Below are 27,691 nucleotides of genomic sequence, written 5' to 3'. Positions count from 1 at the left end.
CCAGGAGTTGACAGGACCAACAGATAAAACCAAAGCAATTAAGTTTCCATAAACACTTGACTTGGTGTTGAATCAACACTCTTCTTTCTAAACAGCAGTGTAGCAAGACATAAATGACAAATCATACATTTCCAATCTATAAACCATGCTGGTTTGATGAAGTCACAGAATTCTTTTTCTGGCTTTTCTTTTTACCATGTGAAAGAAAAAAAAATGCTCAATAATTTGTGAGTTTTACTTCAGAGATGTGAATTTCTCCATCTACAAAATATTAGAAGAATTATAGAAAAGCTTTGGCATGTTTCCAGCTTACTACCATCCATCTCCAGCAACAACAACAAATTCTTATGGCTAGAGGTGAGCAAATTTTGAATGACATTTAGTCATCCTTTCTCACAAACTGTTTTCCAGGTGTTCATTATCAACTCTTTGGCAAAGTCAGAGAACGCTGTCTCTGTTCTTTTTTATTTCATTTCCCCTACCTCAACACATAACACAAAATAATTCAAGACTATACACTATCTACCTTATCTCCCTTACTTTGTTCCCTTGTAGATATTCAACTGAACTTGTTCAGGAAAGAGCTAAGGAATATATATTTATTAAACAATAATGTTTTCTTTCTTCCAAAGAAGAAAGTGATAATAAACTTCCAATATAAATGAAAGTGTATAATATATAGACAGACTTCCATTTACATAATACTATATAGAGACTTCAATATAAGTGGCAAGATGTTCAGGTAAACAAACATTTTCCAAGTTTTCAGAACAATAAAACAAAAGCATCTGATTATACCTAGTTTCAGAGTGATTTTCTACACTCACATATAATTTCTGTCTGTGTAGCAATGTCCTTCTTTGCTTTAAAAGTCTTATGTATTTGTCCTTATCTAGCTCATATGGAGTATTTAATACTTTAGTATTTAATATTTCCAGACATTTCAAGGCAGTTAATCCATGTCATGTCTGATAAATGACATGGACATTTTTTATTAGACAAAATTTTATTAGAACGCTCTCATATTGTAGGTAGCTTTCCTGTTGTACAAGATGTTCCTTAGGAAAATTGATTGCTTCTCTTTTCATTCCCAGAATTTCAAATTGTCTGGCATTTATAGTGTAGTTGCCATGAATGCATTGTATGTACTTTATACCAGGTGATAGATTGCAAACTTCAGGAAATTGTGAGCAGTTTATGTATTTGATTATTCTAGGTTTCTTTATGTCTAGAGGAAGGCATGGCACATATTAACGTCTTAGTAAATATTTAAATAAATATTTATTTACTAAGATGCAAGCATGCAAAGAAAGCCTGTAAGTTGCTTCTCTTTTCTGGGCCGTGAGGTCGTTTTGAGCGTCCTGCTATCTATAGTGGCTCCACTAAATCATGCAGTTAATCTCTGCAGTTTGTTCCAAGTGTGGCAGTTTAAGACTGGTGAGTTTCATAGATGACGTTATCTGGATTACAAACGAGAAACGCATCCACATTTGTGACTTGTAGTCTTCACAGGCTCTAGATTAGTTCTGATTATTATGTGTCCATGCCACTTGTCTACTGTAAATTTCTGACTCTCTTGTAAACATTTTCACTGAGCTGACTTTCTCATAGAGCAAATCTCTCATGTGGAATACTGTGTAAAGGCAAGAATATACTGTGCAGCCAAATATCTGTTTCTCATCATAACACTGACAAACTCTGTGAGCTGGGGTAAGTTATGTATGTCTTTAAGTGTCGGTTTAATTACCTGACAAGTGAGATTAATGATACATGACTACTTAATAGCATTGTCATAATGTTAAATAAGAGATTCTGTACAGCCTTATCTTAGCAACATTTATCATAATATAAATGTTAGTTGGAGAACAGACTTGTGATTGCTAAAGAGGAAGGGGAGTGGGGGAAGTATAGAGACGAAGTTTGGTGTGAAAAGATGCAAACTAGTACATACGGAATGAATAAACAACAAGAGCCTATTGTTAGCACTGGGAGCTATATTCAATATCCTGTGATAAATTATCATGGAAAAAAATATAAAAAATAATGTACATATATATATAACTGAATCACTTTGCTGTATAAACAGAAATCAACACATTGTAAATTAGCTATACTTCAATTAAAAAGTTTTAAAAAATATAGTATAACCACTTTGGGGAAAAGAAAATTAAGTATTAGTTATTTCCATGCTTTTAATAAACTTAGACATACTATACAAGTGTAATATTACTTATTCAGATCATTCTCCAGAATTTCTTGTAGCAAGACTAAGAAGAAATCAATTTTCATGTAGGGCCAAATACCACGTGGTTATACACATCTTAAAGCGCCAAGGCAGGCATCTTTTATTTCAGGAACTATGTGACACGGCTTCCAAAGGAACCAGCCCGTCATAAGGCAGTGGCCCTCTGGCTCTTTTATAACTGAAGGCAGGCTAGTTTCAGATTTTACCTGAGGAGTAAACAGGCATGGATTTAAAACAGTTAAACCATAAAACACATTCACAGTTTATGCAATCCTGTTTACATATCCCATTATATTACACTGGTCCATTTATCTAGGGTGGTGCCCTTGGTGGGATTCCTAGTTGTCTCAGTGGTAAAGAATCTGCCTGCCAATGCAGGAGGCAAAAGAGATGCAGGTTCAATCACTGGGTTGGGAAGATCCACTGGAGAAGGAAATGGCAACCCATTTCCCAGACTAAGAGAAAAGATTTACAGTACGTATATTTGACAAATACTTTATATTAAGAATATGTAGAGAATTCTTACAAATCAATAAGAAAAATGCAGTCAACCTAATTATAACAGAGTGAAAAGTCTGACAGACACTTCACAAAAGATAACATGGAAGTGGCTGACAGTTATATAAAAATGTGTTCCATATCATTAGTAAGTAGACAAATACAAATTAAAAACCATGATGAAACATAAACATAATGAGTATTTTTTTTAAAAAAGAATACCAAGTATGGGTGAGGATATGAAGCTGGTAGAAGCATAAAAGTACATATTTCTACAACCCCTTTGGAAAAATATTTGATAGTACTTGATGAAGGAAAACATATGTATATTGTATAATCCAATAATTCCATTTCTATGTCCCCAAAAAGTAAATAATAATATGTACCAAAAGGCATACAGAAAAGTGTCCATAGAAATTTTATTTGTAATAGCTCTAAACTGAAAACAAACCAAAGGTTAATTAATAATAAATAATTCTAATTCCTGCATACTACCCAGTTATTAGCAAAAATAAACTCCTTTACATGCAACATGGATGAATTTCATAGGCATAATATTAAGTGAAAATGTTTATATGCTAACAATATATATTCTGTCTATGTAAGATTATAAAGTTGATTGAATTATGGAAATCAGAATGATTCTTACTCTTGGGAGTTACTCGAAAGAATTAGGCACTTTCTTGAGTGCTGAAACTATTACATGTATATTACTTTTGGTGGTGGTTATTATTTTTAAATTCACAAATTCACTGAGGTAAAGAAGATAAAAAGGACTGGTGACCTAATTTGGTAGAGTTCATTCTTATGAACTCTTTGATTAAAGGAAGGAAGAGACACTTCTTGTAAGTACTTTCTGAGCAGGACATGGTCTAGCAATTTAATCCATATATGAGAATGAATTCCCAAGGGCATGCCAGAGGGCAGCACTTGGTTCTCCTTAGTGTTTTCCTTCATTTTTGATCTTTCCTCCTACCAAATTAAGTGACAAATAGCCAAGTTCTGTTTATTTGTTAATAAGACCTACAATCTGAAACAGAAATGTAGGGAAAATTAATTTTTTAAAGTGTATCAAGTTTCTAATATCAGAAGAGAGTTTAAAAGTTTGGGTTTAAAATTGTCTATTGCTTATGAAATAATTGTGTTAAGGAGGGACTGAAGCTAAAGTTAGTGAGGTGATATGTCAGCTGCTTCTGTAATACTTCTGTTCAGAAAAAACTGCCTTTACCTAAGTACAGGAAATGGAATTTCATAGTTAAAATGGCCTTGTTATACATAGATTTTCAGACCTCCAGTCAATAGAGAATCATTTAGATCACTCTGGAGGTTTGGCCCTGGTCCTGAAACTTTTCCTGTATTAATTCTCCAGTGGATAAGTCTCAGTGGGTCCTCAGAGTCTCTTACCCTAGGTCCACTTATTTTTTCCACCCCTACAACCTCTACTCAACCTCTGAGTCATGCTCTCCAGTTCTATTTATTTCTGCACATTGATCATTTTGCCAGAATCACTGCTTGCCAAAATCTCCGCCTGATGCCTGTTGCTTTCTAGTACCTTAACCCAAACATCAGACTCTAAGGGCTACTCCAGAGCCCAAAATCAGTACATTCATAAAGATTTCAGGCCAACAAGGATACATGTATAATTACCTGAATCCAATCCTCATTCTAAAATTCTTACTATACCACTGATGCCCAAGTGTTAACCTTTATCTTTCTGTTTTGACTGTTTCTCCAAATGCATATTTGAATCTTAAGTAAAGGTAGCCTCCCATTTTCCTGGTACCCTTGATCTCTGAAAAGCCTTAAGTTGAATGCACACAGTCTACTTATTCATAGACCCAAGCCAAAACTTAGGCTCAAAATTTGCATATCCCTTTAGCTTAGTTGTCCCTAACATCAACCAAAGTTCTTTGGAGGAGCCCAACACGTTAAGGTAACAATAATCCCAGATGACACTGACTATCCCCTAAACAGTCTCAAGAGGTCATGATAAGCTTCTTTATAAGTTGTTTTCAGTTCTTGTACAGGATATAATATCTAGCATCAAATCATTAATTGTATCAAATTCCTTATGTGTCATTATAAAACAATGATTTTTTACCTACTTATGACAGAAGATACTATATCTGTATATAAAATATCCAGGTCCTATTTATCTATTTTCAATAATATGGGGGATACTGTATGTCTTCAAAAGCTATCTATCAGAATTATAACCCTTTTGTAAATTATGGCATGGCTTTCAAGTTTGGATTATAAAGTCCACCGAACAAATTGCAGCATTCCAAAAATAACAGTAGTAGTTAACGCTCAAGAGTTGGTTGTCTTTTGTACTTCTATGAATTTGAAAGCCATCTATGTCTCCAACATGTTGGATTTCATTCTAAGCAAAAACAAATTGATTTTCAGAGAATTTGTGGATTTATTGGTGTCAGAGCTAATAAGAGAACCAAGGACAAATCATTAGTATTTAAACTCCAGGATCAGTATGACTTTTATTATATCACATTTATTAATTAAAAGATTGTGTGTGTGTGTGTGTGTGTGTGTGCGTGTCTGAAATAGGCAATTATTTCAACTGTACAAAATATAATTTATTTAATAAATATTTATTGAGCACTTATTATGTATCAGGTTTACTTAGATTATTAATATTAGTTTTGTATCAGGTCAAAAGAAAAAAGTGCAAGATTTCAATCAATTTCAAATTCTGAAGCTCAAATCCTATGATAATTTATTAAAAATATCCTGAAAATAGCAGGGTATTTGTTTTAAAATATTTATAATAACATAACAGTACTTGTAGAGAAAAATATTAAAGCTTAAAATCAGACTTAGTCAAAATCTTAAGCTAATTACAGGTTATTCACATTATCAAAACAATGATCATAAGGAATATATAATAATAGAAATTCTGGGGGAAACAGGATACAATTTTTGTATGTATTATGGATATTATGGATAAATCTGAATATTGAATTTATACATAAAAAAAGACTTGAAAGACAAAATCTTAATTATCAATTCCAATTGTTTGATTGGTGTGAAATAATTTTTTTGGTACTTCTTAAACTTTTATGACAGTTTTTTGAGGTACATGCTAGTATATATCTGCAAAATTATCATAACAATTAAGATAATGAACATTCACAACACCCCCCTAAGATTTTCCCCTAGAAAAAGATGTAGAGATATAGTGTAAGGGGCATAAATGCTAACTTGTGTGTATATATCAATGTACTATATAGTTCAGAAGATTTTTATCCTATTTTTTTCTTCAGTTAACTTGGAAAAAAAATTGCTTTATTGGATTGTTGAGAATTAAGTAACAGAAAAAGTTGTATATTTCATCTGTGTTACTGTGTATTTTAGGGTTTGAGGGTTTGTAACATTTTGGAGGCAGAAACAGAGGAAGGGAAAGAAAGATATGAGAAAATGCAGTAAAGGACAGATGGCTTATGTGTGTATGTTCCCTGAAAGAACTGATTTACAAATTCCTCTCATACAAACATGTTTGGCCATGTGTAGGGAAAGTTTAACAGCAATGGCAAACTGCATTGTCTGTATTATTCTGCACAAATCATCTAACGTGCTCTTTGAAAGTCTTCTTTAAAATGAGAACCAAACAGTTAGCCCCTTCTGCTTCCCGCTCAGCAGGATTGATTCAGAACTAAACTTGGAAGACTGTAAAAAGAAGGTATCAACCAAATTTAATAACCTATATTTATTAATATACTAGCATCAGCAAACTATATCAGACAGAAATAAAATAGAGAGTATATTCACTATGATTTGCTCCATTCACAGTGACAACCATTCTTGACAGAGTGATCAGACTTTACAGAATATCTCTAAATCATGTATGTAAATCATTTGCACGAACATCACACCCCCTTGCTATCAGCTCAGTTCAGTTCAGTCGCTCAGTTGTGTCCGACTCTTTGAGACCCCATGAACCGCAGCACACCAGGCCTCCCTGTCCATCACCAACTCCCGGAGTCCACCCAAACCTATGTCCATTGAGTCGGTGATGCCATCCAACCATCTCATCCTTTGTCGTCCCCTTCTCCTCCTGCCCTCAATCTTTCCCAGCATCAGGGTCTTCTCCAATGAGTCAGCTCTGCGCATCAGGTGGCCAAAGTATGCAATAGGCAATAGAAAATTCAAACCTAATCTTGCTGTATTTATATTAGTTTCCTGTTGCTACTGTAACAAATTCCTGTAAGCTCAGAATCTTAAAACAGTACACATTTACTATTTGTATACTCTGGAGCTCAGGAGTCCAAATGGATCTCATTGAGCTAAAATCAAGATTCAACAAGAAGAATTCAGGGGAGAATTCATTTCCTTGTCTTTGCCTACTTTGAACAGGTTGTCCATATTCTTTGGCTCATAGTCCTTCCCTCTGTCTTCAAAGTCAGTCGTGGCTAACTGAGCCTTCCTCATCATCCATCACTGATACTGCCTCTCTCTCTCACATATGCTTCCCAGGTGGCACCAGTGGTAAAGAACCCACCTGCTAATGCAGGAGGACATAAGAGACATGGGTTCAATCTCTGAGTGGGGAAGATCCCTGGAGGAGAGCATGGCAACTCACTCCAATATTGTTGCCTGGAGAATCCTATGGAGAGAGGAGCCTGCTGCCTATAGTCCATAGGGTCACAGAGTTGGGCACAATTGAAGTGAATTAGCATTCTCCTGATTACATTGAATTCACATGAATAAGCCAGGACACTATCCTAACTCTAAAGTCAACTGATAAGCAATTTGAACTTTATCCGCTACCTTAATTCTCTTTTGTCACACAATGTAACATATTCAGAGACTCCAGGGATTAACATTAACTTCTGTTATTCTCCCAATCATAGTTCTCTCTTCCTCTCTTGGTACCAATGACTAGCATATTAAAACCTTGTTCGGATCCTGCAGGTCTCTTTTTGCAAAAAAATAAAAAATGCAGATGCATGTAGAAGTGTTTCACAAAAAGACTTATGACAAAACATTATCCCCACAAGTCGGCAACAGTCTAAAATTATGTTACTTTTCTTACAGGGATGACAATGAAATGCTTCTTGTTTCTGGCCATTGCTGCTGGCTGCCTGCCTGTTTTGATTATAAAAGTATGTGAGGATTGTATATTTTATGATTACTTTTGAGAGGAGGATAAGAGCTAACTCTGTGCTAGAACTTATTTTGTTGCAGGCACTATTGTGAGGATGCTATGCCCAGTTGGCAGCTAAAGTCCACAGGGTGGCAAAGAGTCAGACATGACTAAAGCAGCTGAGCACACAGAAGCACATGCCCGGTATTCACCTAGTTCTCACCATAGCTCTATTAGGCAAGTACTATTCTTAATCTCGTATTACAGAGAAAGAAACTAAACATAAGAGGTTAAGTCATGTGTCCAAGGTCAGATAACTTGGAAATGGCAGAGCCTGAAGGTAAATCTAAGCAGTTTTACTTCACAAGCCCATGCCTATGTCATTAAACTTCTCTGAATAATTTAAAAAGCTAAAAATGTAGAGTGGGAATTACTTCTTTACAACTGATCCATACATTTTCCATGACAAAGTGGGGAAAATATTGTTTTTTAGTTTTTATCCAGAAAAGGGAAGTATTTCATCAATATCCCAACTGAGCTTTCTGATTTATGACTATAACAAGAATTTAACACATCCAAATTAAATATAAAATGAAAAGTGCCAGGACTTTCATCAAAGTCCAGTGGTTTGGAGTCCACATTTCCACTGCAGGGGGCTTTGGTTCTGTCCCTGTCTGGAAATTAAGATCCCACAAGCCTTGCATCACAACCAAAAATAAAAAAAGAAATATGCCAACAGCAAGGAGAGAAATGTGAGGAGCTGTTAGCAATGGAGTCAATATATGATGCTTGAATCTCACTTAAAAACAAGAGTTTCAACATTCACAGAACAGAAACGAAACATTTAATGGTATATAAGAGGAAATAAATTCTGAGTAGTTTACAAGTCATTCAATAATATGTACCTGTAAAAAGTCTCAGTGATATAAGGAAAATATTACATTGCAATGTACTGAAAATATTTTTTATGATGAACTGGTTAATAGCTTTGGTGTAGAACATGAGTGGTTTTTATAATTTCACATGCTAGATAAAGTCAAAAGTGGAAAAAAGTGAAAGCCACTTAATTCAATAAATGAAAGAAAATCCACATACATGAGATTACTGGGGTGCTGATGTGGATCTTATCACTCACACTTCTTTCCCCATGAGAAGTCAGATGGAGCTCTTGCCTGATACCCAAAAATCCTCTGGTAAGTTAAAAGTATTTCATTTTGAAGTGATCATCAGATATAGGCTGCAACCTTTATGGTAGAAAACTAAAAAGCCTCAGAAGAGAAGTTTAAGAGACTAAAGTTCAAGAGCCCAGGATATGAGATGGTTGAGTCATCCATGTGAATGCTGATGTCACTCCTGTTGACTGCAGAATTTGGGGTAGACAAGATGAATTGTTTCAGGAGACCCAATTTCTATCAATGAGAGGAATTCACAGGAAAATCACTATAGGAAAGTAAATGTTCAGAGGTGAGATAGCTAGAGCTAAATGACATGAATTTCACTGAAGCAGCATATTTTAAGAGGAGCAGGGAGAATTATCATATGGAACTTAAGGAAATTCTTGTGGGTTCCCAGTTCAGTTCAGTCCAGTCATTCAGTCGTGTCCAACTCTTTGTACTGCAGCCCACCCAGCTTCTGTGTCCATCACCAACTCCAAGAGCTTGCTCAAACTCATGCCCATCAAGTCAATGATGCCATCTGACCAGCTCATCCTCTGTCATCCCCTTCTCCTTCTGCCTTCAATCTTTCCCAGCATCAGGGTCTTTTTGAATGAGTCAGTTCTTCTCATCAGGTGCCCAAAATATTGGAGCTTCAGCTTCAGCTTCAGTTCTTCCAATTGAAAGGTTGTTGCTGAGCCGTGAAAGACACAGGGATTCTTGGCCTCCGGAGGAGAAGAATTCAATCCAGGGCCAGTGACAAGGCTCGATCACTCAGAGCTTTTGTGTAATCAAGTTTTATTAAAGTAAAAAAGAGAAAGAGAAAGCTTCTGACATAGACATCAGAAGGGGGCAGAAAGAGTGCTCCCTTGCTAGTCTTTAGCAGGATGTTATATAGGTACTAGCAGGCTGCTAATTAGAGAAAGGAAATGTCTCAAAACTCAGAGTGGCACCAGGCTCCTCACCCACAACATGAATTTTGAGATAATATTGGCACAAGGTGAGTCACCCTAGGGCCATAAGATGATTGACATGATTCTTGAAGAAAGGCAAGTTTCCAAGCAAATATATGGTTTCATTAACATAGATTAGGAGAACAATTGTATGAGTAAAACATACTGGTTTGTCAAGTCAGTTCTGAGTCTTAGGTGGAACCAACTTGAAGACAGAGTCTAGGGTAAATATGTAGTTCATTAACATAGCTTAAGAAAAACATTTCCATAAGAAAAATGCATTGGTTAGCTCAAGGTTTGAGAAAAGTTAAGTTTAGGTGGAACCAGGTGTCATCATGGGATCAGAGAATTTTAAGAGAAACCTCCTGTAAATTTTGTATGCTGCTGCTAAGTTGCTTCAGTCATGTCTGACTCTGTGCGACCCCTGAGACGGCAGCCCACTAGGCTCCCCCATCCCTGGGATTCTCCAGGCAAGAACACTGGAGTGGGTTGCCATTTCCTTCTCCAATGCATGAAGGAAAAGGGAAAGCAACTCTTCGCGACCCCATGGACTGCAGCCCATCAGGATCCTCCGTCCATGGGGTTTTCCAGGCAAGAGTACTGGAGTGGGGTGCCATCGCCCTCTCCGTTAATTTTGTATAGAGAAGGGAAAAAATCTGACACTTGTAGTTTGTTTCCTCCTGCCAGTTCAAGAGAGATAAAAAACATCTGACACTTGAAGCCTATGTCCTCAACTTGGAGACCCCTAGCCTTGGAGATCCAACCAGTCTATCCTAAATGAAATCAGTACTGTGGCTTCCGGTCCCATCACTTCATGGCAAATAGACTGGGAAGCAATGGAAACAGTGACAGACTTTATTTGGGGGATCTTCAAAATAACTACAGATGGTGACTGCAGCCATGAAATTAAAAGATGTTTGCTCCTTGGAAGAAAAGCTATGACCAACCTAGACAGCATATTAAAAAGCAGAGAAATTACTTTGCCAACAAAGGTCCATCTAGTCAAAGCTATGGTTTTTCCAATAGTCATGTATGGATGTGAGAGTTGGACTATAAAGAAAGCTGAGGGCCAAAGAATTGATGCTTTTGAACTGTGCTGTTGAAGAAGACTCTTGAGAATCCCTTGGACAGCAAAGAGATCCAACCAGTCCATCCTAAAGGAGATCAATCCTGAGTATTCATTGGAAGGATTGATACTGAAGCTGAAACTCCAATATGTTGGCCACCTGATGCGAAGAACTGACTCACTAGAAAAGACCCTGTTGCTGGGAAAATTTGAAGGTGTGAGGAGTGGGAAAGATTAAGGCGAGAGGAGAAGGAGACGACAGAGGATGAGATGTTTGGATGGCATCACCAACTCAATGGACATGAGTTTGAGTAAGCTCCAGTAGTTGGTGATGGACAGGAAAGCCTGGCGGGCTGCAGTCCATGGGGTTGTAAAGAGTCGGACACGACTGAGCAACTGAACTGAACTGAACTGAATCTTCCTGCCTGTTATTCTCTCACAATGAGTATTTAAGACTGAGTTCCTTTAGGACTGACTAGTTTGATCTCCTTGCTGTCCAACAGACTCTCTAGAGTTTTCAGCAACACCACAGTTCAAAAACATCAATTTTTCAGCCCTCAGCTTTCTTTACAGTCCAACTCTCACATCCATACATGACTATTGGAAAAACCATAGCTTTGACTAGACGGACCTTTGTTGGCAAAGTAATTTCTCTGCTTTTTAATATGCTGTCTAGCTTGGTCATGATTTTTCTTTCAAGGAGCAAATGTCTTTTAATTTCATAGATGCAGTCATCATCTGCAGTGATTTTGGAGCCCAAGAAATAAAGCCTGTCACTGTTTCTATTGTTTCTTAATCTGTTTGCCATGAAGTGATGGGATCAAATCCCATGATCTTAGTTTTTTTAATGTTGAGTTTTAAGCCAGCTTTTTCACTCTCCTCTTTCACCTTCATCACGAGACTCTTTAGTTCCTCTTCGCTTTCTGCCATAAGGGTGGTGTCATCTATATATCTGAGGTTACTGATATTTTCCCCAGCAATCTTGATTCCAGCTTGTGCTTTATCCAGCCTGACATTTCGCATGATGTACTTTGCAAAAAAGTTAAATAAGCAGGGTGACAATATACAGCCTTGACGTCCTCCTTTCCCAATCTGGAACCAGTTTGTTGTTCCATGTCCGGTTCTAATATTGTTTCTGGACCTGCATACAGGTTTCTCAGAAGGCAGGTAAGGTGGTCTGGTATTCCCATATCTTTAAGAATTTTCCACAGTTTGTTGTAATCCACATAGTCAAAGGCTTTAGGGTAGTCAATGAAGCAGAAGTAAATGCTTTTCTGGAATTCTCTTGCTTATTCTATCATCCACCGGATATTGGCAGTTTGATCCCTCTAATCTAGCCCAGGATACTTGCAGTATGACAGGAAAATAGTACCTTATGAGTGTGTTTTTGAAGAAATGACATCCACAGGGGACAGTTTCTAGAGAAGTGTAATGATTTTATAGTTTTGTCTTCTCCCAATATCCTTAAATTTTTAAACAAAATATAAGACAAGAACTACTATATTTGAGCAAAGTATGGCTGAATCCTATCCATTCAGAAAATGTTGATAGTCCTGTGGTAGTTGAGAAATACATAGATACCACTCAAATTATGCCACATAAGTTTTTCACTTAAAAAAAAATAGTATAAATACATGTGAATCACACACACACATAAAAGAAGATGTTCTTTACACAAATTAATGCTAACCTAAAATATTAAAGCCATTAATTGTTCTTCTTAGTAAGCTACAGGATAAAAGGTAAACAAATGAAACATTTTAGTTTGTAGTTGACTTGAATTCTATATTGTGTGTACATATGCTGATACAAATATCAATGTTTTCTCATATGACTCAGACAAAGATGTACAATCTGGGCTGAAGGTTTTGTACTCAGTGATGACTATTTAGATTCTCCCAGACACATATCTTTAAACAATATTCAAGTGTGAGTGGTTTATTTGGGATGCAAAGAGAACACTTGCAGGAGGTGGGGTGGAGAATGCACCAAGGAAGGGAAGTCAGGCAGTAAAAGGTATAATAGTATCAAAACATTTTCCACTATGGTTCGTATTGCCCAATAAAAGTACCTCAATATGGTCCAAAATACCAATTAGAAATCTGAAAAACAATCCTATCATAGTGCACTGTTCTGTAGACTCGTGTAATGTCAGATTGGTATTCAAAAGTCCTCAAAACTAATACTGGAGCAACGGAAACTAGCTTACTGAGATGTCTTAGAGTGAAAAGTGCTGTAGAACATTATTTATTCAACATAAACTATAAATTTATCTCACGAAGTCTACAAGTAATATACTATGTGTTACAAATTCCACTTAAAAGAAGCAAGACTAATTGTAATTTTCTGGTCACAGACAAAACCAGCCAAAGTTCCATATGATACACTCCTTACAGAACTGGAGGCTGTCCAAGAAGAAATTGTTACTGCACATAACATCCTCAGGAGAGGAGTATCTCCACCAGCCAGCAACATGCTGAAAATGGTAAGATTAATTAAACAGCAACCATGATGATGCCAATGATAGTAATGGTGTTTACTGAGATTTTATTAAGTGCTATTTGGTTTCCATATACTAAAAGTCTGGTCTTCACAAATAAACCTATAATGCAGCAGCAGAAGAAACAGAGGCTCAGAGGAGGTAAGTAGCTTTCCCAAACTCACAGAGTTAGTAAGTGACAGAGTCACATCCATCGCAGGAAGTGTAATTTCATTCTCAATGGACCCTAGGACAGTGTTTCTCAAACTCTAGTATGCTTGAGTCAGCTGAAGAATTTAATGAAGCACAGGACCCTGGGCCCCACACTCTGAGGTCTGATTCAGGAGGTCTGAGATGGATACCATTCCAAGCTCCCAGATAATGCTGGTGCTGCTGGTCAGTATCATCAGTATGGCAGATGCTACAGATGCTTTAACAATGCATTTGGAGAGGCATTTCATAGCTGTATTCTTTGGGCAGTAGCCCAGAGGCTAAGATGCTCTGAGAATCAAGATGCCCATGGTCTAACCTGGTGGTGCAGCTAGATGAGCAAATATTGGCAAATCTATTTCCTTGTTTCAAACACTAGTGGTAAAGAATTCTCCTGCCAATTCAGGAGACTTAAGAGACCTGAGTTCGATCCCTGGGTTGAAAAGATGCCCTGGAGTAGGAAATGGCAACCCACTCCAATATTCTTGCCCGGAAAATACAATGGACAGAGAAGCTTGGTGGGCTACAGGCCAAAGGGTCACAAAGAGTCAGACATGACTAAAGCAACTTAGCTTATATATAAGAAAAGATAAGGCAAATGTTAAAAAAAAAAAAAAAGGAGGAAAAGAGTAAATGGAAAAATGATCTTGAAATATATCTCTTGGTCACCTTAGAACCCAAAATAATAAAAGCCAGCAGCCAGCATACACATTTTTGCATTGTGAGTATTATAACTGACAGCATATTATACTTACTATAGTTTGAAAGACATTCTTCTAGAATCTTATTGCATTCAGTTCAGTTCAGTTGCTCAGTCGTGTCCAACTTTTTGCTACCCCATGAAGTGCAGCAAACCAGGCGTCCCTGTCCATCACCAACTCCCGGAGTCCACCCAAACCCATGTCCATCAAGTCGGCAATGCCATCCAATCATCTCATCCTCTGTCATCCTCTTCTCCTCCTGCCCTCAATCTTTCCCAGCATCAGGATCTTTTCAAACGAGTCAGCTCTTTGCATCAGGTGGCCAAAGTATTGGAGTTTCAGCTTCAGCATCAGTCCTTCCAATGAACACCCAGGACTGATCTCCTTTAGGATGGACTGGTTGGATCTCCTTGCAGTCCAAGGAACTCTCAAGAGTCTTCTCCAACACCACAGTTCAAAAGCATCAATTCTTTGGCACTCAGCTTTCTTTAGAGTCCAACTCTCACATCCATACATGATCACTGGATAAACCATAGCCTTGACTAGATGGACCTTTGTTGGCAAAGTAATGTCTCTGCTTTTTAATATGCTATCTAGGTAGGTCATAACTTTCCTTCCAAGGAGTAAGCGTCCTTTAATTTCATGGCTGCAATCACCATCTGCAGTGATTTTGAAGCCCAGAAAAATAAAGTCAGCCACTGTTTCCACTGTTTCCCCATCTATTTCCCATGAACTGATGGGACTGGATGCCATGATCTTTGTTTTCTGAATGCTGAGCTTTAAGCCAACTTTTTCACTCTCCTCTTTCACTTTCATCAAGAAGCTCTTTAGTTCTTCTTCACTTTCTGCCATAAGGGTGGTATCATCTGCATATCTGAGGTTTTTGATATTTCTCCCGGCAATCTTGATTCCAGCTTGTGCTTCATCTAGCCCAGTGTTTCTCATGATGTACTCTGCATATAAGTTAAATAAGCAGGATGACAATATACAGCCTTGATGTACTCCTTTTCCTGTTTGGAACCAGTCTATTCTTCCATGTCCTGTTCTGACTGTTGCTTCCTGGCCTGCATATAGGTTTCTCAAGAGGCAAATCAGGTGGCTTGGTATTCATATCTCTCTCAGAATTTTCCACAGTTTATTGTGATCCACACAGTCAAAGGTTTTGGCATAGTCAGTAAAGCAGAAATAGATGTTTTTCTGGAACTCTCTTGCTTTTTTGATGATCCAGCGGCTGTTGGCAATTTGATCTCTGGTTCCTCTGCCTTTTCTAAAACCAGTTTGAACATCTGGAAGTTCACAGTTCACATATTGCTGAAGCCTTATTGCGTTACTCATTTAATTCTCTCAATCATCTTGTGATGCAAATGATACTATCATCTCTGTTTTACAGATAGTAAACCTGAACATCAGAGAAATTAGGTATCTCATCCAAAGTCTTAAGTACTGGATAAAAACAGATTCAAATATGAATGGCCAGCTCCAGGGACCAGCTCTTAACACTTTACCTTCCTTAGGACAAACAGGGTTCTAAATCCTCAGTTTCAAGATGAGCAAATAAGTGTAGCTAGGAGGTAGTGAAGGATTTATAGAGTGAACAGAAAATATAGTCTCTGATTTCAGAGACATTATTATTGTGTATTCAAGGTAAATACAGAGGAAATATTAGAACATAGTATTAAATATATGGGCTTCCCTAGTAGCTCAGCTGGTAAAAAATCTACCTGCAATGCAGGAGACCCCAGTTCAACTCCTGGGTCAAGAATACCCCTGGAGAAGGGATAGGCTACCCACTCCAATATTCTTGGGCTTCCCTGGTGGCTCAGACAGTAAAGAATCTGCTTGTAATGAGGGAGACCTGGGTTCAATCTGTGGGTTGGGAAGATACCCTGGTGGAGGGCATGGCAACCCACTCCAGTATTCTTGCCTGAGGAATCCCCATGTAGACTGGCAGGCTACAGTCCATGGGGTTTCAAGGGGTCTAACGCAACTGAGTGACTAAGCACAGCACAGCATTGAATATATAGAATATATAAAATTAATATATTTAAGTGTTAAGATGCAAAGGTATGAGAGATCAATAATATGATAAAGTGCACCAGTAAAACTGAGTAACATTTTAAAAGACAATATGGGAATTGAGTTTTTCCATAAATAATGCATAGGGCATGGAGAGAAAGGAACTGATAGAATTATGATTTGCTATTATTATTCATAATTTAGATGGAGTTATGTGACACTATATTTGTTTCTAATCACAGCAATACTTATTTATTGAGCATGTAGCATAAGATTTATTATATCATAGTTGTATTGCATGAATTATCCAAATTAAAAACTTAAAATTTTTGAACAAACTATTGTGTATGAATTAGGGGGCATATTTTACAGATGAAGAAACTGTGATTCAAAGAGATTTAATAATGTGTCAAAGGTAAAACTATTAATAAATAATGGGATGGATTTCTAACTTGTCTATTTTAATGGAAGCATTTACTTAAATGCTAATATTTCAGAAAAAGATGCTACATCTGAATATTATTATCAAGTTTTGATCTTGTAACTTCAAGGGTTAAAACAATGGACTGAAAGATTTGTCTTCCTCTTTCAACCAAAATATTTAAGAGAATTCAATTGTTAGCCTACACAATTGAAAATATTGCTAACCTTGTATTTTTAGAAAGAATGAACTAGAATCTTATCATAGAAATGTTATTAAGGCCATGTGCTTGTATTTCACTTGTAGAATTGGAGTGAAGAAGCTGCACAAAATGCCAGAATGTTGTCAAAGGATTGTGAATTGGTACAAAGCAATGCACTCAAGAGGCGAATTACGAGTAGGTATACAACTCACCTTTTTGCTCAAAAGTCCTCAGGAATTGTTCAGTAACTTGGTAAGGGTAAGTTAAGTCATCTAGCATGTGTCTACACTTACCCCATGAATGGCAATGAATAGTGACTCATAGCACTGTTTCATTACTGATAATTTTTGAATTTGGATATTCAAATTTTCAAATTCCTGATTCTGATCACCAAAAGAAAAGAGTCAAAGCTCTCAATATCATAGGATAGTTGAATACAATAATAACAGATGAAAAGCTGTATAGCTAGAAGGTTCCCACTCCATGTAGTTATTTTGTGCATGCATGCTAAGTCACTTCAGTCGTGTTCAACTCTGTGTGACCCTATGGACTATAGCCCACCAGGTCCTCTGTCCGTGGGATTCTCCAGGCAAGAATACTGGAGTGGGTTCCTCTCCATCCCCTCCTCCAGGCGATTTTCCCAACCCAGGGATGTAACCCGCAGCTCCTACATCTCCTGCACTGACAGGCAGATTCTTTACCACTAGCGCCACCTGGGAAGCCCATAGTTATTTCAGCTACTCACAATATTACCATGGGACTATGTTTACCTTTGGAACGAGCTATCTTTATTTAAGAAGTGAGTCATATTCAACTCTATGGAGCTGCCCATAAGAACAAGTTTAGATGCTCAAAAATAAACCCATCTCATGGCATATATATTAGGTTGATCACTGCTAGTTTCCTGAAAAGCCATTAGTGTCTCCTACATGAGCAGACATTAATAACACTTTGTATTTAAAGATTTTGGGGCATCTTTACTCAATGCTGTTAAGCTGTGAATTGGCAATATGAGTCTTCCCTGCCCCAGAGGAAGGCAGTTTACTACCAAACATCACGTTTGATTGAGAGCCCACATCACAAGTGAATGGATGGCCAAATGAGCAAATGTTTATTCCAAGGTCTTTGCATGATGAATACTTCGTGTGGTTGCTTTCGAGGCATGGACTTGGTTACAACTCATAGACTGTTCTGATTGGTTTCGTCTTTCTCCATCAGCTTGGACATGGCAGAAACTAAAATGTTGGTTGATCTGATTTCCAAGCTTGCAGATCATTTCCTACCATCAGTTTTCAGCAAACCTGAGCACCACATGTTTATTCATTAATGAGAAAGAAAATTGTTAGCTAAATATAGCTGGGTTGGCCTCCTCTTGTCAAACATTGTTTGGATGACCAGTGAAACATTTCTAAAATAAAAGTGAGGAAGGTATCCTTGTAAAATGTTTCCAAGCTTCGTAAAGTATAACCTAGTCCTTTTTCCTCCTCTTAGATACTTTTTGTGGAGAAAATATGCATCTGACATCTTATCCTATCTCATGGTCAAATGTGATCAGGATCTGGTACAGTGAGTCTAAATATTTCCAGTATGGGGAATGGACATTGACAGATGATGACGTGACAACTGACCATTACACTCAGGTAAACTGTGTGCTGGCCAATATACCTGTTGATTAAGTGACTCTAAGGATGTGTGGAAAATAGGCAAATAAGAACCATGGGAAATCATTCTACCCATTTTTTGCAAATTTACTGTCTTCAAAGATACTTCTTAACTTTTAGTGGGAAATAATACTTGGAAACCATTATCTGGGATCTGGGTATGTTCAAGGACTTCTTTAGTTTAGAAAAAACTAAAGAAGGGGTTGGAGAAGGAGACTGAACCATGATACCTTCAAGAGCTGAAGGAGATGAACACAGAGGGAAGGGCCTTATCATTGGAGCCATATTAGCTATTATAAATGTTATCTTGTATTTTGAATGTAGTAGAAGTCATTAAACAGAAGAATGATTTAACCTGATTCATACTTTTAAAATACCACTGGGCTTCAGTGTAGGTAATAAATTAATTCTACAAAAATGACTTTGAATATCTAAATCAGGTGATTTATTTTCCAACAAGATGTAAATTAACAAAACTCATCCAGAATGGATAGATTTAAATATTTAATATGCAAGAAATACAAATGATAAAACAATGTTATGCCGCAAGCAGAAGACTCAGCTGTGACACAAAATCTGTAATAAAATCTACTCACAATAAAACCTACTTAAGATTAATGTTAAAAGCTTACAAAGATAGCACATTTAAAAAACATAAACTTAATCACTTATTCTAAAGCAAAGCAGACATTTCTAAATAAAGACTAGCAAGTAGAATTCTTCTTCCATATTATTATTATTATTTACCTGGCCACGTGGCATGTGGGATCTTAATTCCCCAACAAGAGATCAAACCCATACCCCGAGCAGTGGAAGTGCAGTCTTAACCACTGCACGACCAGGGACATGCTTATAGCATTCTTATTTTAAGATCGATATCATTGGACACAAGTAGTATGTGCCAGGAATCTGAGAATAGTATAACATTAGACTTTCACTGTTCACTTTCATGCATTGGAGAAGGAAATGGCAACCCACTCCAGTGTTCTTGCCTGGAGAATCCCAGGGACGAGGGAGCCTGGTGGGCTGCCGTCTATGGGGTCGCACAGAGACGGACATGACTGAAGTGACTTAGGAGCAGCAGACCATTTATTTATAATTTATGCTATCAGAGGATAAAAATAAAATTATTACCCAGAGAGCTGAAAATATGACAATGTGAGACAACAATTCCTACTTTCCTTTTCTTTTAGGTAAAAGTAGACGAGACCCACTATTTCCATCAAAAGAACATGAGCTCTATTACTCTGAAACAGTAATTTAATATTTCTTCTTCCAAACACGTGAAAGTTTTTTTTATTCAATCCCCACCATATACCTATGATGTATAAGCTAGTATTATTATATTTCATTTTACAAAGAATAAAATGAGATTTCGAGACATAAAACAAGCTGGTAAATACCATCCCACCAGGAAGTGGCAGAGATGGATTTTGAACCTGACTTATTTTTTTTCTCAAGGGCCAACTCACTGTTCTCCACCATGACACTTTTTTGATGATTAAGCAAGGTTGCTGCCATGCTCTAATTTTTATGCAATCACCAAACAGTCTTCATCATGTTACTATATTTTCCATACAGATTTGATAAGAAGAAGAAGAACATAACTCAGGGTCAGTGATGGCACCCAAGTATGCATATATGTATGCACGATATCTAGACACATGGGAATCTTTCTGTTTCTTTGACCTCCTAACAAGCCATGCTCAAAGCATCCTAAAAGGATGTGTGTTTCTTTTCTTTTCTTTTTTTTTTTACTTTACAATATTGTATTGGTTTTGCCATACATCCACATGCATCCACCACGGGTGTACATGTGTTCCCCATCCTGAACCCCCTCCCACCTCCCACCCCATACCATCCCTCTGGGTCATCCCAGTGCACCAGCCCCAAGCTTCCTGTATCCTGCATCGAACCTGGACTGGTGATTTGTTTCTTATATGATATTATACATGTTTTAATGCCATTCTCCCAAATCATGCCCCCCTCCCTCTCCCACAGAGTCCAAAAGACTGTTCTATACATCTGTGTCTCTTTTGCTGTCTCACATACAGGGTTGTCATTACCATCTTTCTAAATTCCATATATATGCATTAGTATACTGTATTGGTGTTTTTCTTTCTGGCTTACGTCACTCTGTATAATAGGCTCCAGTTTCATCCACCTCATTAGAACTGATTCAAATGTATTCTTTTTAATGGCTGAGTAATACTCCATTGTGTATATGTACCACAGCTTTCTTATCCATTCATCTGCTGATGGACATCTAGGTTGCTTCCATGTCCTGGCTATTATAAACAGTGCTGTGATGAACATTGGGGTACACGTGTCTCTTTCCCTTCTGGTTTCCTCAGTGTGCATGCCCAGCAGTGGGATTGCTGGATCATAAGGCAGTTCTATTTCCAGTTTTTTAAGGAATCTCCACACTGTTCTCCATAGTGGCTGTACTAGTTTGCATTCCTACCAACAGTGTAAGAGGGTTCCCTTTTCTCCACACCCTCTCCAGCATTTATTGCTTGTAGACTTTTGGATCACAGCCATTCTGACTGGTGTGAAATGGTACCTCATAGTGGTTTTGATTTGCATTTCTCTGATAATGAGTGATGTTGAGCATCTTTTCATGTGTTTGTTAGCCATCTGTATGTCTTCTTTGGAGAAATGTCTATTTAGTTCTTTGGCCCATTTTTTGATTGGATCGTTTATTTTTCTGGAGTTGAGCTGCAGGAGTTGCTTGTATATTTTTGAGATTAGTTCTTTGTCAGTTGCTTCATTTGCTATTATTTTATCCCATTCTGAAGGCTGTCTTTTCACCTTGCTTATAGTTTCCTTTGTTGTGCAGAAGCTTTTAAGTTTAATTAGATCCCATTTATTTTTGCTTTTATTTCCAATATTCTGGGAGGTGGGTCATAGAGGATCCCGCTGTGATGTATGTCGGAGAGTGTTTTGCCTATGTTCTCCTCTAAGAGTTTTATAGTTTCTGGTCTTATGTTTAGATCTTTAATCCATTTTGAGTTTATTTTTGTATATGGTGTTAGAAAGTGTTCTAGTTTCATTCTTTTACAACTGGTTGACCAGTTTTCCCAGCACCACTTGTTAAAGAGATTGTCTTTTCTCCACTGTATATTCTTGCCTCCTTTGTCAAAGATAAGGTGTCCATAGGTATGTGGGTTTATCTCTAGGCTTTCTATTTTGTTCCATTGATCTATATTTCTGTCTTTGTGCCAGTACCATACTGTCTTGATAACTGTGGCTTTGTAGTAGAGCCTAAAGTCAGGCAGGTTGATTCCTCCAGTTCCATTCTTCTTTCTCAAGATTGCTTTGGCTATTCGAGGTTTTTTGTATTTCCATACAAATTGTGAAATTATTTGTTCTAGCTCTGTGAAAAATACCGTTGGTAGTTTGATAGGGATTGCCTTAAATCTATAGATTGCTTTGGGTAGTATACTCATTTTCACTATATTGATTCTTCTGATCCATGAACACAGTATATTTCTCCATCTATTAGTGTCCTCTTTGATTTCTTTCATCAGTGTTTTATAGTTTTCTATATATAGGTCTTTAGTTTATTTAGGTAGATATATTCCTAAGTATTTTATTCTTTTCGTTGCAATGGTGAATGGAATTGTTTCCTTAATTTCTCTATTTTCTCCTTATTAGTGTATAGGAATGCAAGGGATTTCTGTGTGTTGATTTTATATCCTGCAACTTTACTATATTCATTGATTAGCTCTAGTAATTTTGTTTATTTTCAATCATGGATAACAATATTCATATTGTAATCATGTAACAAAACACCAAATTATTAATATAATAATCTTATCTTTACAGGTTGTTTGGGCCACTTCTTATCTTATTGGCTGTGGCATGTCATCGTGTCATAAAGGAATTCACTATCTCTACATTTGTCACTATTGTCATGAGTATGTATTATACAGCTTTAGTTTCACATAACTTTTAGAAATACATTTCCCTTACATCATCTAGTTTCTCAAAAATCATTTGTTTTAAATTATTTTAACTGATTTTCAAGAGTGAGGAAAATTTTATTTGCATTTTTCAAAAAGGAATTTTATTAGATCACTTTTTCCTTTGTTCTTTTTTAAGGGGAAATGATCCTGACAAGAAGAATGTACCCTATAATAAGGGAAGTCCATGTGGAGACTGTCCAAATAACTGTGAAGATAAACTATGTAGTAAGTTTTACATCTCAGTGTGCTTAATATTGATCATTGATCTAGGAGCCATGGGTCATTAAAATCAAATGTTTAATAATATTACAATTTTCTATAATATTACTTTTTTCTCAGTCATCCCAAAGGAATAATTAACATTATCTGATTTCCCTTCCCCCACTCCCAAAGTGACCCAGAAGACCAATGATTAAATCTATTGGATTGGAAATTAGAACATCCATGTCTAAACTCAACTTTCCACCTTAAAACTTAAAGTTCTCACCCTATAATAAGGGCATCTTGGATAAGATGTTAATATAATTTTTTTTCTGCTCTTTATATAAAAAGTTTCTTGGCTCTGTTATTGCAGCCCTGAAGTTAGACATCTTGCTTTCAGGTTACCAGGGTTCTCAGGTTGCTCTTTGGCCATAACCCCTCTACCTGCCTGTCCACTTATCAGAACAGGTAGTAATTTTTTACTGAGTGATCCTTATACTTTTAAGTTTCCATGGACACATTGGAAGACATGAGCTGATGATCATACTATTTACCATACATCTTTTTATTTCTTAAGCAAATCTTACCTAAAATGTAATATTAACTAAATGGGTTCCAATTCCATGTTCATTTCCTTAGGTAACAAAAGTGTCTTTTTTTGAAGTTTTCTTCAGGCATAATTTACTAGTCCATGGGGATATGTTTGTAACTTAACTTTCAGAAAGTTTATGGAGAAATAATAAACCTCCCCCCTCCACCACCAAAAAATATCCTTTATCTGCAGATTTGGAAGACTAAAAGGTTTATTTTCCTTCACCTGACCACTCCATTCCATTTGCTTTTAAAGCAAGGAAAAATGCAATCTCTTTTCCTTTATCAATTTCTCTGTCATTCTTCTCCTTCTTTTCCTTCTTCTTCTTCCTGTCACTTTAGTAACTCATTTCTGAAAATAAATATAGCTGAAGAAAGATAAAATATCTACTAATTATCTTTGCTACAGGGTAATGGAGTAGTTTTGTTTTGTTTTTATCCAAGAGACAAAATCAATGTCTAGAATGGAATGAAAAATGCCATAGAAGTAAAATGAGAGTAGAAAGAAAAAAAGTATTACTTAATAATATTGACTCTATAACACAGAATATACATCTCTTAAGCCTTTTACTCACCTACAAATGCATAAGTAGATGAGAGATGAGCTTTTGAGTCGATATGGTGTAACCTTGCTTTTTCCTTTCAGCGAACCCCTGCATCTACTACGATGAATACAATAACTGTAATACACAAACTCAACGTCTTGGCTGCAACCACCTGTCAGTTCAAAGACTCTGCAAAGCTAGTTGTATGTGTCAAACTGAGATAAAATAGCCTTTTTTATTTGCAACTATAATGTGCTGTTGGATCATCCTTCCTTTGCTCCAGCAGCTTCTGATGCATTTCAACTGGTTTTAATTACACCTGAGATACTAATTTTCACTAATTATATATAAGTGTAATCACTCAGTTGTGTCTGACTCTCTGCAATCCCATGGATCATATATGGGCATCAGTATATTTACAAGAATGCCCTTCACTCCTGTTCTGATACATTGTGAAGCAACATTGTTTTAAACTTTCTTAAAACTGGAGTGAAATATGATTGATGAAATGTGATAGAACCATGAAATATGGAATGAAATATGATTTAAAGATGAAGAGTTCAACACCTGCCTCATATTTAAATCATGTGATGTCTAGTTCTCAGGTTGACATGATTCAATGGATTGGATAACTGATTCAGTAAACTGTGCTAAAGGAGGGTCTTTCCCTGTTTAACTTCTTCTCCTGCTTTCCCAGGTCTCCAATTTCCCTGGTATTTGTCTTCCCTGCACAATTAACATACACTAATAATTCATCTCTTCTTAACTTCATGTCTACCTTAAATCAACCATTAAAATAATCCACAAAGCAAACAAAGAATCCAGTCTCATTACTTGAAAGGTAAATGTTGGTTAATGGGAAGTGATTTAAGGTCTCACTGTTTCTCTGCCATATCTATACACATTTGTAGAGCAGGGCAAGAAAACTGTGTGAGTGCTTAGTTTAACAAAATAAATATTCAGCATGGATTACATGCAAGGGGTAATCCATACATAGAGGATATTCCCTCCTTTATTTCCAACTGAACTGGAATATTAAAGAAACCTAGTGAAGCATATGGCTACACAGAGAGCACAATACGTGGTATTTTGTTTCATTTCAGGTATTTTTTGGTAAATGTGCTCTTTCTTTCTGAAAGCTTATATAAAAGAAAATTCTCTAGGTTTTTATCATTTGTCATACCAAGTAAAAGAAAGAAGCAGTAGAAATGGTTTTACTTCAAGGCTGAAAAATTTTTGTTACCCCAAACGAGCTTCATACTGCGAAATATCTCCAAGTAGGTGTGACACAAGCATATAGTGTGCTGAATTGAAACAAATACACTGCCAGATATTTCTCCAGCAATGGTGAGTTTATTCAGATTAAGCTGAGAATTGCAATTTGGAGTGGGCAGCTACGGGGAGCCACATGCAAGTCCCCACTTGGCAAGGAAGAAAGATGCCTTTACAGGGAGGAAAGGAACTACAGAGGACCACAGTAAACAGAGTTCATGGCTCTTTATTGGAAAGTCTTTGAAGGAAGGAAGAGGGAGCTTTCTTTTTCTTGATGGGCTCTGCTACCGCTGTAGGGCATGAAAGCCCCCCTCGTCATGTCTCCTGATTCTATTTCACTGAGGTTTCTGTTTATGAATCTTTCACAAGATCAACTTTTTTACTACTTCCCAACATCACTCCAGTGACCCCAGCTTATTAGGAGTGTTTGTGGACACAGCAGCACTCTTTCCTGTAGACTTGAAATTTCATGGTATACCCAAGGTCTATGTCAGGGGGAGTGTCAAGACTGGACTCAGGAACTGAAATACATTGTTCTGTTAAAAACGAATGTATGTGAAGATAGCCCACACTCTGTTTATGGAATGTGTATTGCTTTAAATATATTTACTTTCACTTAAAAAAAGAAAACAAGCAGATGTGTGTGTGTGTGCGTGCGCACATATGCTCATGGATGTCCAGAAACCCTGAAAAGCAAAGGTAGTAAAGAGCATCCTTGATGGCAAAAACCTAGTTAGGTTGTTGGGTTTGTAGTGCAGAGCAAATGGGCACAAAAATGGATTCAGGTCACAAGGAAACTGAAAGTCTTGGCTTAATGCAACAGGCAAATGTAACTCATCTTGATTCTCAATTAAAAGACCTCTATATAAAAACTCATTTCTATGCAGATGTATATGGAGGCATGTGTTTAAAATGCTTCAAGATGTGCAGATAGACAAGTGCTTATTTTGGAAGTCATTGTTCTAAGCATTTGTCAGCCTGGTCATAACAGCAAGATTTCTTCACGGCATTAGTATTCTCTTTGCCAGAAAATCTTATACCCTGTTTGGATATTTTCTGTCAATTCAACTCATGCAGGCACATATAGTTTGATAGAAATATGTATTTTCTAAAGTACACATACTGGGGGAAAAAGAAATATATCTTGTGGTGTGTAATAATTAAAAGCTGTAGAACCATGTTTTTGTCTCTGCACCAGGCTGTATTTATCTCAGTTTAGAAAGTTTATTCACATAAAGACTAATTCCAGGAAATGACCACAAGATGGCAGCATATACATATGATCACTAAACATTTGAAGCCAAGGAAAAACAACTGTTACGCTATTTTTAAATTATTCTTTAAAAAGTAGCTCAATGATTTTCATAAAAAGATTATGATGAGAACAAAATAAAATGGCCTCCACACTTTGTGGGCAATAGGTCACTCTTTTAAGTGGATGTACCAAAAAAAGGATAACTCTAATAGTGTTAGATTATTCATCCCACACCTATTGATAAAGAGGTTCTTCCTTTCATCTTACTTGTAGATTAGCTGTTGCTGACATCAACCTGATAACATATCTGCATCTCAGTTTCCTCATTTGCAAATGGGGATAATAATAGCACCTCCCTTGTAGAGCTGCTGTGAGGATAAAGTATGGGAAAATATATACAGAATTCCTAACAGATCCTGACATGTTGTGCTAGCTATTAACTTTTATTTTTATCATTCACAATTTTTATTCAAGATGGATTTAGAAAAGGCAGAGGAGCCAGAGATCAAATTGCCAACATCCATTGTATCATCAAGAAAGCAAGAGAGTTCCAGAAAAACATCTACATTTACTTTATTGACTACGCCAAAGCCTTTGACTGTGTGGATCACAGCAAACTGTGGAAAATTCTTCAAGAGGTGGGAATACCAGACCACCTGACCTGTCTCCTGAGAAACCTGTATGCAGGTCAAGAAGCAACAATTAGAACCGGACATGAAACAACAAACAAGTTGCAAACCTGGAAAGGAGTACGTCAAGGCTGTATATTGTCACCCTGCATATTTAACTTATATTCAGAGTACATCCTACAAAATGCCAGGCTGGATGAAGCACAAGCTGGAATCAAGATTGCCAGGAGAAATATCAATAACCTTAGATACGCAGATGACACCACCCTTATGGCAGAAAGCGAAGAAGAACTAAAGAGCCTCTTGATGAAAGTGAAAGAGGAGAGTGAAAAAGTTGGCTTAAAACTCAACATTCAGAAAACTAAGATCAAGGTCTCTGGTCCCAGCACTTCATGGCATATAGATGGGGAAACAATGGAAATAGTGACAGACTTTCATTTTGGGCTCCAAGATCACTGCAGATGGTGACTGCAGCCATGAAATTAAAAGATGCTTGCCCCTTGGAAGAAAAGCTATGACCAAC

General features: G+C 36.9%; 1 protein-coding gene across 1 annotated transcript; it reads left to right on the top strand.

Moving 5' to 3' along the window:
* The first annotated feature begins 7,797 nt into the window (after positions 1 to 7,797).
* CRISP1 (cysteine rich secretory protein 1) lies at positions 7,798 to 24,241 on the top strand. Its single transcript, XM_027523987.1, has 7 exons — positions 7,798 to 7,863; positions 13,374 to 13,502; positions 17,151 to 17,241; positions 18,538 to 18,686; positions 22,536 to 22,627; positions 22,812 to 22,900; positions 24,114 to 24,241. Exons 1-7 carry the CDS (start codon positions 7,798 to 7,800, stop codon positions 24,239 to 24,241), a joined length of 744 nt encoding a protein of 247 aa, XP_027379788.1.
* The last annotated feature ends 3,450 nt before the right edge of the window (positions 24,242 to 27,691 follow it).

Source organism: Bos indicus x Bos taurus, chromosome 23 (assembly GCF_003369695.1).
Source record: "Bos indicus x Bos taurus breed Angus x Brahman F1 hybrid chromosome 23, Bos_hybrid_MaternalHap_v2.0, whole genome shotgun sequence".
NCBI classification, from domain to species: Eukaryota; Metazoa; Chordata; class Mammalia; order Artiodactyla; family Bovidae; genus Bos; species Bos indicus x Bos taurus.
The sequence above is the reverse complement of the archived record's forward strand: the minus strand, read 5'-3'. Positions and strand labels throughout refer to the sequence as shown.